At 39.4% G+C, this 13,352-nt stretch overlaps 1 protein-coding gene across 1 annotated transcript; it reads left to right on the top strand.

Annotated features, from left to right (window-relative positions):
* Window positions 1–4,352: 4,352 nt before the first annotated feature.
* LOC310931488 (serine/threonine-protein kinase Sgk2-like) lies at window positions 4,353–12,068 on the top strand (the record flags this gene model as incomplete). The annotated part of the gene is given in 13 exon segments (XM_083894655.1): window positions 4,353–4,379; window positions 4,382–4,405; window positions 5,894–5,952; window positions 6,478–6,535; window positions 7,186–7,269; window positions 8,746–8,877; window positions 10,220–10,332; window positions 10,424–10,460; window positions 10,542–10,628; window positions 10,783–10,878; window positions 11,109–11,264; window positions 11,421–11,510; window positions 11,913–12,068. Coding segments are annotated over 13 exon segments (1,119 nt in total).
* Window positions 12,069–13,352: the final 1,284 nt, after the last annotated feature.

Raw genomic sequence — 13,352 nt, 5'->3', positions numbered from 1 at the left:
GAGCTGTGATTTTAAAATATTACCTCTGATCTGGAATCTGAGTCAGAAACAACACGTTTGATTTTTTTGTGTTGCAAAAGATCAACAATCTTTTTTACAACATTCTCAATAGAGGAAAAGAGCACTTTGCATTGGCATGTGAGCACAATTATGAAACCCAATGGCATTCTCACACTTGGTCACTAGAGAGTGCAAAAATCCACATATTAGCACTATAAACAGGGATTTGGTGTGACCTCTATGCTGTTTACATGTGATGGAAACTCCATTCAGAGCCTGTTCTTAAAAAAATTGTTTACATTTTATGTCAGAGTAGGTAAAAAAACAAAAATGTGTGGATTTAATATGTCAGATGAAAGTTATTTTACAGGAAAGCTTTAAGGGCTCCTGGATTCTCGAATATGACTTATTTGTGTGTCTCTCTGGTGGGATTTGTGAGTGTGTGTGTGTGTGTGTGTATGTATGTGTGTGCGCGCGCCTGTGTGTGTGTGAGTGTGTGTGTGCCAAGATAATCTTGAGTCACAAATGTCATTTAATCATATGAATTAATAAATGTCCAATGCTGTCCTGTCTGATTCAAGTCTCTTGCTTCTTGTCTTAGGTGGGGGATCTCACACACACACACACACACACACACACATGCTACACTTCCTGTGCTGGTGCACTGCACTATTGACTATAAACTTATTTTGCTTGCATCACGTCCCCCTATTGACCATATTGTCATCAACAGTTGGCCGTGGTGGTGACATCTCCTCTCACGCCCTTTCTGCCCTCACTGCAAATCTTCATGTTCTGCTTCAAGTGACAGAAAAACAGGCGCCATTTGTACCAAGTCACTGCAGCATGATGCAGCAACATTTAAGTCAATAAAACAGTAAGTTGACTGTGGAGTGGTGAGAACAGGTAAGACAGCAGAATGTTGCTTTCAAAATACAAGTAGCAGTTAATAGATTCACGAAGAGCAACATTTTATATACAGTATGTGCTTTACACAACTATGTTATGCAACTTAATGATAATAATAAGAATATTTATCTTCTTCTTTCGGCTTCTTCCTTTAAGGGTTGTCACAGCAGGTCATCTGCCTCCATGTTTCCCTCTACATTGTGTCCACTTCTGTTACACCAACTGTCCTCATGTCCTCCCTCACGACATCCATGAGGTCTTTCTCTTTTCCTCCTGCCCAGCAGCAACATCTTCAACACCCTTTGTTCAATATAATCACTATCCCTCCTCTGCATGTGACCAGTCCATCTCAACCTTGTCTCTCTTACTTTACTTCCAAACCGCGTCAAATATGCTCACTTCTAATCCTAACGTCTCGGCCACTCCCAATGAAAATCTCAGCATCTTCAGCTCTGACACTTTTTGGATGGTGACACCGTCTATTGTGCACTGTCCATTGCGTTGGATGTTGACCTCAGGTATTTCAATTCATCCACTTTCTCTACCACCACCTGTCTCACTGTCATTTACACACAGGTATTCTGTCGTACTCATGCTAACCTTCATTCATCTTCTCTTCAGTGCAGGCTCTCCTCCACCTCTCCAGGCTCTCCTCCACCTGTCCCCTTCTCTGACTAAAGATTACAATATCATCATAGTCCACAGAGACTCCTGCCTGACCTTATCTGTCAATCTATCTATCACTATTGCAAACAAGAAGGGGTAAATAAAGAAGAAAGTCATTTTTATTCAGATAGCACCTTCAATGCAACACAAGTAAATTACATACAATACTGATGTACATTAAAAACGTTATATATATAACTGCTTTTTTAATATGTCGACAGTGTCCAGGCAGCGAAGGGGAAGAGGGAGAACCTTGATCACGCCACGTCTTGAAATGGGTATTTGGCACCACAAGTACACCCACCTTCATCTTGAACCCATCCACCTGTGCCACTCACTGGACTCATACATGTCCTGCACCACCCACACATACAGTACGTCACTGCCACTCCCAGCAGTACCACAGTTCCTCTGATCATAAAGCTTTCTCCAGATCCACCAAGACACAGAGTGCAGCTCCTTCTTCTCTTTACTTGTCCACCAGCAATCTCAAAGCACAAACCACGTCTGTGGTAGCCTCAACAACTCGTTCCCATATCTTCATAGTGTGGCCGATCAACATTTTACCCCTGTAATTACTCCAGTGCAACACATCACCCTTGTTCCACAAATAATGATAAAAGTAGCTTATCTTATTTCGAAAGCAAATAGTCATGAAGTCGATTAATGTTGATGTATGGACAGAAACATAAGGTTACACAGCTCGCCTTGTTCTAGGACATTGCACTGACTTCCATTGGTAGTAGACAGACTAACTCAGACATTTTCCACGTACACACACACAGGTTTGTGCAGTTATCCTTTTAAGGACAGCCATACAAAGTGTTTTTTCCCCTGATCTTTCCCATAATCAGTTAATGGCTAACCCTAACCTTAAGCTACCCTAGCATGATGAATCTTAGCTTTGAGGAAACTTTACCAGTTCCTCTGATCTTGTCTCATTGGGACCAAGTTTTGGTCTCCATGAGAACTACTGATCCTGACAAGGTCAGTGTTTATGAGAGAAAAGGAACTAAAGAGGCAACACACACACACACACACACACACACACACACACACACACACACACACACACACACACACACACAGAGCGTAAACCCGCCTCCTCTGCACACCCACACAGGTGTTTTAAACTCTCTCCATCAATGATTCACTCTGCTGAGTTGGACCTTCCTTCATGTGTTTCTCAGACTGACCTCAGATCTGTGACTGTGAGCTTCCTGCAGCTGCTCTGCTTTCAGTCTCTTCAGCCCTGAACAGAGTTGAGGGCCTGCAAACTGATCTGCACACAGGTGAGTAAACTGCACTGCTCTCACACTGGTCACCAGGTTCTTCTGTGTGTGTGTGTGTGTGTGTGTGTGTGTGTGTGAGTGTGAATGTCTTCTGTTTATTCTGGATTTGCAGAGATTGTTTTCTGCTTCTGTATTGTTGCACTGGTTTTTGAAAATGGATTCTGTGATTTAAAGTTGTGAGTTAGAAACCTTAGTGTGCTGCTGCTGCTGCAGTATGATACAGATGAGTGATATCCCAGATACATATTTGACATCAGGTTATTGAACTCCCTGTTGTTTCACTCCCACCCTCTGCAGAATTCAGGCTATAATAGGTTTGGGTATAGCTTTCAAAGTCATATCATTTTTTTTCAATCTGCTGGTTGTAAGCAGGGACAGTGCACAGTGATAGACATTGCTTGTAAATTAGGGCTGCAATGAGTACTTTTCATACTGCTATTCTGTTTTCAATCTATTATTGAGTTGATTATTGATCTATTTTTGATGTGTAGTCCATGGGCAGATTGAACCCTGGCAGAATATATAATTGAAATATCAAAACCACATAAGTATGCAGAACAATAATAATATAGAAATATAATTCAGTCACACACATGCACATAATGCAAAATACACAAAACAGCACAATAAAAACTTTTTTTTTATCATAGTGATCACAGTTTATAACAGCAGACTGTGTGAGATCAGTTTAACTCACACGTTCACCGCTCGCTTATTAATTAATAACCCCTTTGTTTTGAGAAATGAGAATAATTCACCTTGACCTGACAATCTGTCAGGGAAGTGCATGTTCTCTTTCAGTGTCTGCAAACTGCAAAGAATGAAATGAGGACGTTTTAACTAAGACCAACAAATGCTTTCTTCAAGTTAAAGCAGCAGTAACACGTTTACATGATCAGGAAACTTAGATTTAAAATAAATGACCTAGAAATAATGAAGTAAAAAAAGATTAAAGAACCAAATCACATGTCGAATCTGTTGAAGATCCTGATGAAAGACATACTTTATAATAACTGCCGCTTCATTCATTCGTCTGTGTGCACGAGGAAGAAAAAGACCTCGGTCATCCCATATTTTTTTTGACGGATATCAGTGACACGGCAATGTTTACACTGTAGACATGTTCAGTGATACTGTCGCTACACACACACACACACACACACACACACACACACAGAATATATTCACAATGCCCTTCATTGTGTTTGTGTTGTTCCAGCATCTTCTTGGTTCTTACAAACCAGAATTACCTGTTCCTCCAGACGTGGGGTCAGAAGTTGATTTGGAATCTCTCTCTCTCACACACACACACACACACACACACACACACACACACACACACACACACACACACACACACACACACACACACACACACACACACACACACAAACGCTCATATAACGGATAATGGGGAGGTGACCAGTTTTTCTCTAAGTCTCAAAAGTTTCATTTGAAGGAATAAATGTTCTCTCCTCTCCTCTGATGCTGAACCTCCAGTGGGAGTGGAATGGATTAAAGCCATGGCAGACTGTAATGTGAGTACTTTTTTAAAACAAGTTTGATGCTTGATGTTTTTATATCATATCTGTGATCCACTATAAATTCCAGCTTTGACTTGCATGTGAACAAACTTCTCATTCAGCTCATTGGTGTGTATGTGTTTTGTAAGCTATCTCCTGCAACTCAAACTTCTGAATTTCTGAAGTGGCTTAAAGTTGCAGTGCGTGACTTTTGTTGATGCTATTATTGTGCCTCTGTTTGGTCTTTGTGAGCACAAACAGTTACATTATTTATATGCCGTGTCCTTCATTTTAAACCGGGCTCTGTCAACCAATATTATCAGCACTTATGAATCAAAACTGAATTTTGAGCCGTAGAATTCACCTGAAAACTTTTAATGGCCTCTTATTTGTGTTTTCATTCATGCTCCAGCCTGTTTGCAGTCGTCTCACTTTACGAGCACTATGTGGCTGTTGCCACAGTCTGTCTTGAAATAAGACAAATCACTTCCTGTGCAGTGCAGTGCAGGGCAGTGCAGGGCAGCAGTGTCTTTGGGTGGCAAATGTTGTGGAAATTCTCTGCTGCTGGTGCAGAATGAAATAGAGAACTTCTGCCAAACAACAAGGTTTTATTTTCTTTGCAAGGAAAAGGTCAATCTTCACAGGAGTGATCCTAGCTGGAGAAAGTCCCAGAGCATAGTGAGCCCTCCACATTTATACCTGAGCAACTCCTCTTTAGCATTCCTCCAACAGACAAGGAGTCTGCCTTTCCAGGCTGTGTTTTCACACCTCTTTGTCTACTGTAGGTATCGGGGAGCTGACTCCCTGCAGATGTTGTAGGAAGGTGCAGGTTCAGTCTAGACATCCTAATTACACAATATGCAATACACAATACACAAAAGGACCTGGTATTCTGCGTTAGGGAAAGGCTCTAGCTCTGAGACACAGCAATTGAATTCGCCATTGCACACATGAAATCATATACATTTGAAAATGGTTCGAATGTAGCAGACATTTTTCTATATTTAAGTGACGCACTACACCTTCAAAATACTACACATTAAACAGATAATCTTGAGGTTTTGTACTGACACAGTGACCGTGCAGTGCACTGCAATGTTTGAATTTGAGCGCAGTCTGTCTCCACAGAAATACGTATTTGTTTAATATGCTCAGGTTTTTCTTTTCTTTCGTGAACTATATTTTGTTAGAGCCTTGTCACAACAGTGCCGTCATTTTTAAATAGAGTTAGACACATTTCAATTCAAAATCCTCCATATTTAAACATCTGAAAGTTTTTACACATTTACTGAGGAAAACATCTCCGTCTGCACATCTGTCTGACATCTGTCAGTTTTATTCTGAACGTGGACTTAATCACGTTCGGTGAAGCTACTGTTCAATGGTTCACCAGAAGAAGAAGAAAAAAGTTACAGCCACTATTAAGTGTTTCTGCTTCTGTATACGTGGTGTAGTTTTCCCTATGTTTTGTTGAATTGTGTCTGTTTTCTTTCTGTTCTTCAGCAGCGGTCACCATCCTCTCCTCTCGATGATGTCAACCTGGGACCTTCAGCAAACCCACAGTCAGTAACTCTGCTCTCACTGACCAGCATGTGTACCTCTCTATCTATATATATACTGTATGTAGAGCTGCAACTAATGATTATTTTCGTAATCGATTAATCTGTCGATTATTTCCTCGATTAATCGTTTGGTCCATAAAATATCAGAAAATGTAAAAAAAAAAGTGTTTGTCAAACCTGGAAATGATGACGTTCTTGAAAATGATTCAGTTTGAATGATTTTTTTATGTTATGTGGAGCAAAGAAATGAAAAATATACTCACATTTAAGAAGCTCAAACAATCATAAATCTTGTTTTAATAATGAAAAAAAGCTTCAAATCAATGAATCTATTAATTGTTTCTATATATGTGTATACATATTGTGTATTTTATGCATCAATACACAGGTTCTTAAGGAGCCTTTTTGGAGAGAATTGGCTGTTCTTTTTGCTGGTGATTTCACCGCCTTTGTAACCTGTTACGAACGCGTTATTGTTTAATCTTGTATGAAGCATTTAATAGCTCACTCTTTGTTTTGTTCCAGTGCCAGCCCCAATGACTTTGACTTCTTGGCTGTCATTGGCAAAGGGACCTTTGGAAAGGTAACACTGGAACAATTACTTATTTATATTCGTCTGTCTGTCTGTTCTGTTTTTCTCTGTCACCAATTTCCTTATTATCTCTCCTTTAGTTCATATATTCTCCTGCAGAGATTCAGGTTGTGGAGGATCATATAGATTAGGAGTTTCTCTCTGTGAATCCAGTGAGCAGCAGCCGTTTTATTGAACTGGCCTAAAACAGAAGAGAGACACACTCACCCACAGAAAATAGTGAGGTGCTGCTTATTCTGCTGCAGAGATAATCTACCTGCTTACTACTGTCTAATCAAAATGTGATGCTCGCTTCATGAATTATTAACTGCGCAGTACACTGACTTTACATCACACACCGTTAGTGGAACTCCAGAAATCATAAACAGAGTATTTCACAAGAATGATTTCTTTTCTTTCAACATATAAATAAGTATAATCCTGCGTCGGGAGGACGTTGTTGGTCCTTTTTTCCTCATTGTATCAAACCCTTCTCAGATTTCTCAGTATCATCTGTTTCCACAGATCACGTACTATCTGTGGTGTGTGTGCTGATCTTGCACACAGGATTGATGCAATGTCCCAACAGCAAATGTGCGGCGATGGTGGTGGTGCAGACTGTTTACCAAACAAGCCACTAAACAAACAAAACCTTCATGCAGGTCCTGCTCGCCAAGCATAAAGCTGACAACAAATTCTACGCCGTCAAAGTGCTGCAGAAGAAAGTCATCCTGAAGAAAAAAGAGGTGGGCTCTGTCATCCTGTGTCGAAGCTCTTTCAGAGCAACGTTTACCCTCTGAATTAATCATTTTATCTTCTTCAAAGTTAAAGCTGGAGTGTGTAACTTTTAATACAAACAAATGAGTTCCACTCCACTCAATTCTCTGTTTTTCTCAATATAGCAGTGCTCTGTGGAGACACTGAGTGTTTTGTTTTACTTCATGAGTGACTGAGGGACGGCAGGAGTATAACAGCTATGCTAAAAGTGAGAGGGCAGTGCAGTGTTAGGTTATTATTATTATTAATATTAATATTAATATGAACAATTACATTTCTATTATGTACAAAATGTCTGCCAATGTGCGCTAAGCGGCCCCTCCGACCACCACTATCATTCATACACACATATGTAGAGACATAGATTCATTCATTGCATGTTTTTTCAAACTGTGGGAGGAAACCGGAGAACCTGGAGAAAACCCACGCACACATAGGGAACATGCAAACTCCTTGCAGAAAGCTCCTTGTTCCAACCGGGGCTCAAAGTTGTCCCAACCGGGGCTTGAACCAGGGTAACTCAGGTCTTCTAGGTTAAAGAATTAACCCTGGTTCTCTGAAACATGAGTGAAGTAGTGAGTAATCAAAACAAATGTGGAAAGATAATAGTTGGAATATGGACTTAGTGGCGCCCTTGCCCACCACGGACACACACCAAATGACACGTTTGATCTTTGCCGTGATAAAGGAGTGTTTTGATTTTCAGTAACTCCTATTTCTGACTTTGAGATCAAGCAAAAAAAGTGACACAAATCGATTCTACAAACAACAAGACAAATAGATAGAAAACTGGAACTACACAGTGATCTGATGTACCAGGATAAAGTAGGTGAAGGTGGAAAGTATCTCGACTTGTGCCAAGAGGAAAATGTTTGTGTTATTAGTAAACAGCGTTTTGACCCAGCAACACAATCTGAATCTTATCTAATCTGCAGCGCGTTCTGTACAAAGGACATATTTTACGACTCCTCTGCATCATCAATCAAACACATTTGCTTTCCTTTTGTGTGGATTATTTCTGCTCCTGCTCTTTGTAAAGTGTTGTGTGGTTTACAGAACAGTACTGGCTTCATTCCTCAGTTTAGTCTTTCTAAAACCCAAATTAAAGCATCAGTTGTTTTTTTTAAACCCTCTCCTTGTCAGGCTGTGACCTTCTTTGGTCATGCATGATGCTTTTTGTAGATCTGCACCATAAACATTACAGGTATAGTGTTATATTTAAAATGATATATTGAGTATTATTACACACTAAAAGAAAAAACAATCTCTTAAAGTTTTATTATTTTGTGTGAAAGGGACAGGACAGAGAGTGCAAACTGACATAGGCCATGAGTCACGAAATACAGAATGATAATTCCTGCATATTTTCTCTCTCTCTCTTGTGGAGATGAGCTTGTCATACTGCACTCTAAGGTTTAACTGTATTTCTCTTGCTTGGTCTTTAGCAAAAGAACATTATGGCAGAGAGAAATGTGCTTCTGAAGAGTCTGAAACACCCGTTTCTGGTGCGACTTCACTACTCCTTCCAGACTTCAGAGAAACTCTACTTTGTCCTGGACTATGTCAATGGGGGAGAGGTATGTGCCTTAAACTGTATGAAAAATAATAATTAACCCTTTAAGGTACACACCAAAAAAAAAGCAAAGGTAAAATTATTTATTTGCATTTTTTATTATTTTATTTTTATTTACCTATGATAACAATAACAAAAATCAATATATATATATTTATATATTTTTCTTTTAATTAGACCCTACAATATTTCAGATACAGGCCTCTACCAAAAGATTGAGACATCTGTTCATAATAAACCTTGTTTGCATAATTCATAAACTACAACAAGACACATTAAGTGTTTGTGAGTTCAGCTTGATGCATTTTTCAATGAGATATAGTGACTTAAAGTGTGGTCGACCAAATGGTTGAGTAGTACCTTAAAGGGTTAAAAGAAAACATCAATATTAATAAATGGATAACTTTAAAAAAAAATAAAGATTTACGTGAATTCTGAAATTATGATGGTAGGAATAATTTATTTATCTCTTTAATGTAAGCTTTATTTTAGTAAACATTACACATAACATTGTGATTGAAATCTCTCTTACAAGTAAGACATGGTGAAGACGGACAGTTATACTGTTTACACTAATTGCAATGATTAAAAAATGATTACGTTATTTGTTGAATAAAAAGACCTGTCTAATGGCTTTTTGGTGTATTTTTCTCAGCTACAACACACTGCTCTGTAACAGTGTAGTAATACATTATTAACGTAGATTATTTGATTACATTTTTCTTTTACCTTACTTAGACCAGTAGTTCTCAAACTTTTTTATACCAAGTAACACCTGAGCAAATATTGAGCTTTCACAGTAACACCATTATCACCAAAGTAAAAATACTACTAAAAAAACTATTTCTATAACCATTTACAACAACAGGTGATAAAAGCATTACAGACACACATCATTAAAAACACAACAGTTAATATTTCAGTTAAATAGGCCGAGCTCAGTCAGCTACAGAATTCTCACAGGAGGCAGATTCATTCCCAATAAGATAATTTGCTCTCTCATCCTCCTCCTCACTGGTATAGTGAAATTATATTAAGATGGAGTGAGAGATAAGTTGACTCTAATTATTCTTATTTATTATTCTTATTATTTTATTTCTTTCATTTTTTGAGCACTCCTGTCAAACTTCCTCAGCTCCACTCCGATCACATACGATGGTTTATACAGTAGAACTGATTTTCCTCCAAGTACCACCAGAGGATGCTCGCCTTCCACTGGTGATACATGTACCACAGTTTGAGAACCATGGCCTTACTTATATGTGTGTGTTGTTGCTCACTAACTAAGTATGATTTATTTTCCTCCCTGTATCCTGCCGTGTCCATCCCTCTCTCTCTCTGTGCAGTTGTTCTTCCACCTGCAGAAAGAGAGATGTTTCTCTGAACCCAGGGCGAGGTTCTACACCGCAGAGGTGGCGAGCGCTATCGGCTACCTTCACTCTCTCAACATTGTTTACAGGTGTGACTCTGAGACACAGTCAAACATGAGGTGATTTTGCTCGTGATCCATTTTTGACACTAACGACCTGTTTATTCGCGTTCCCCCGCAGAGATCTGAAGCCAGAGAATATTCTTCTTGACTCTCAGGTAAGTCAATGCTGTGCATTTGCTTTGACAATGTAAACTCAGACTCAAAGTATTTGTCACTATTGTGAAATTGTTTTTCAGGGCCATGTGGTACTAACAGATTTTGGGCTGTGTAAAGAAGGTGTAGAGCCGGAGGGAACCACCTCGACTTTCTGTGGGACTCCAGAGGTGAGTCATAAATATGTCAGAACCATATAAAACTATATTTGTCTTGTCTTCAAACTTCATATTAATGAATCTTCACTAGTCCACTTAGTTTTGTCTGTATTCTCACTTCTTCTATTGCTTTTTTCTGTCCTTCTCTCTCTCTGTGTGTCTGCAGTACTTGGCTCCAGAGGTTCTTCGTAAGGAACCATATGACAGGACAGTGGACTGGTGGTGTTTGGGAGCAGTGCTCTATGAGATGATCTACAGTCTGGTGTGTGTGTGTGTGTGCATGATTTAGGAAAAATGCAACAAAAAATTAAACATTGACATGGTCAACAAATGGCTGTTGATGTAGAGTGTTGGTACAGGTGTATCAATGTATCACAATGCCTTTGTATGAAAATGAATGGTTCTCTCTTCGGCTCCGTGATATGCAGGTGATAAAAACATAACCTGTATGAAGGTGTGATCCTTTTTGCTTTCTCTCATGTCTCGCTGCAGCCTCCATTCTATAGCCGTGATGTAGGTGAAATGTATGATGGGATCCTCCACAAACCACTGTTGGTGCCTCCAGGAAAGTCTGCTGCCGTCAGCTCTCTGCTAGTGGGGCTTCTGCAGAAGGACCAGCACAGACGCCTCGGGGCCATCGCTGACTTTGTGAGTGTGATCACTTTTGAATTTCACTCTCACTTACTAAGGAAGTTGAATGCTACCTTGAACAAGCCTCACCTTGATAAGTGCTTTCTCTTTCTTCATATTTTACAAAGCATGTGACTTTTCATATTTTTTTTCTTTTTTAAATATAATTTATAGTTAGAAATAAAGAACCACATCTTCTTCTCTCCAATCAACTGGGACGACCTTTACAATAAGAGAATCACTCCTCCCTACAACCCTAATGTGGTGAGTTTTGTCTTTGTGAACTGCTTCATATGTCATGTTCATATTCATTTCTACAAGGTGTGTGTGTGTGACAGTCAGTTTCCTTCTCAAAAACCCAGCTCTGCAATCATTTACCATAACTGGAAAACACATTTTCCAACAACCCTCATCTCCTGTACTCTAGATCTTCATGACTTTACATTTTATCACTACCACAGTGAGTGGCTGACCGAGAGCCTTTCTGTGTGGAGTTTGCATGTTCTCCCCGTGTGCGTATGAGTTTTCTCCCACAGTCTAAGGTTAATTGGACACTCTAAATTGACCATAGGTGTGAATGTGAGAGTGAGTGGTTGTCATCCTGCTGTAAAAGATGAAAGACACGTCAGAAAAGACGTCACCCCATTCCTTTTTCTCATCTTTCAGCGAGGCCCGGCTGACATTCAGCATATTGATCCAGAGTTCACCACAGAAATGGTTCCTAACTCCGTGAGTCAGACCCCGGAGCTCAGCGCCAGCGCCAGCTGCACAAACGCCTTCAACGGTTTCTCCTACGTCTCCAGCGACGACAGCTTTCTGTGAGACGCATTTCTTAGGACTTTTCATCTCGTGGAAACGGCGGTAAACCATTGCAGATGCCATGTATCTATATCTCTTCAGGGTTTAGCAAAAGGAAGCAAGCTTTTATGAAACAAAACGTCTGCACATCAAATACAGACAGATAAATAATTACAGGAAAACATAGATGAATGGTCTTAATACACTGCCAGAATAACCTCACAGTATTGGCGAGATTTATTTTTGGTGACGATGGTTTCTGTTTAAAATCAGTCATATCTGTTTGATTGGGTTGAGATCTAGTGATTATCAAGGCCACATTACATGAGTCAAATCTTGTTCATACTCTCGTGTCCATTCAGTGGCTCGTGCTCTGTGGATCAGGGCAGTGCCGCTCGTATTTCCATTTTTCCCTTTAATTTATCACTTGTCTGTTTTTGCCCAGATGTTTCCCTGCAGAGGATGGTTGGGATCTTGCTAAATATGAAGCACTCTTGAGCCTCTTTACAGTCACATGTAAAGGAATGAAGAACATGTAATGGTGTGGTATAAATATTGTCTAAACCTCTGTGTAAAAAGGGGAGAAAACACAACTCTGCCTTTGTGTGTTCATCTAGACTTGCTGTGATCTGATCAGTTCCAATGTGAACACAAATGTGGGTGTGGCAGTGCTATTTCAGCGGAATCATTTCAAGTTTATCACATGAGTATCACATTAAATACCTACTGTGTGTATACATATGTTTCATTTCAATGGTTGTTCAAAGAAACAAAGGTGGTGAAAAAAACAGATACAATTACTTTACTCTTGCCACAGGGAAAATAACACTGAGTAAGTCAACTACACTGCATTGTGTACATTATGTGGTTCACTATGCAATTTTAGTTCTGTTTTAAACTGCTTTGAAACTGAGAAATATCCTCACGTGAGTTTGTCTGAACATTATTATCATAGCCTTTAGACAGCAGGCAGTGGTGTTAGTTTTATTTGTCTATCTGCATTAGTATAAAAATGAAAATACTGTATTTAACATCTGTAAATATACAGAAGCAGCTTTACAATAGGATTGTCGCTCTGGTGCACGGACACTTTGTGCTTTTTTTGTTTCCTTTTCTTTTTGTTAATCCTGCCCAGTACCCAGTGTTTATTTAATCTGGATATGTGGGCCCGTGTACACGTTTTGTATCCTCTTTTTTTTGCCGGTGTAAACCATGAAGTGCCTTAGAAATGAAGCTGGTGATGGATGGAGTTTGATATTGGCAATGTTGAAAATGTACATTTGATCTTTTGTAGTTTTTATTATATCT

Source organism: Microchirus variegatus, assembly GCF_963457635.1.
Source record: "Microchirus variegatus genome assembly, chromosome: 9".
Taxonomy (NCBI): Eukaryota; Metazoa; Chordata; class Actinopteri; order Pleuronectiformes; family Soleidae; genus Microchirus; species Microchirus variegatus.
Note: the sequence above shows the minus strand (reverse complement) of the source record. Positions and strands in the feature narration are given on the sequence as shown.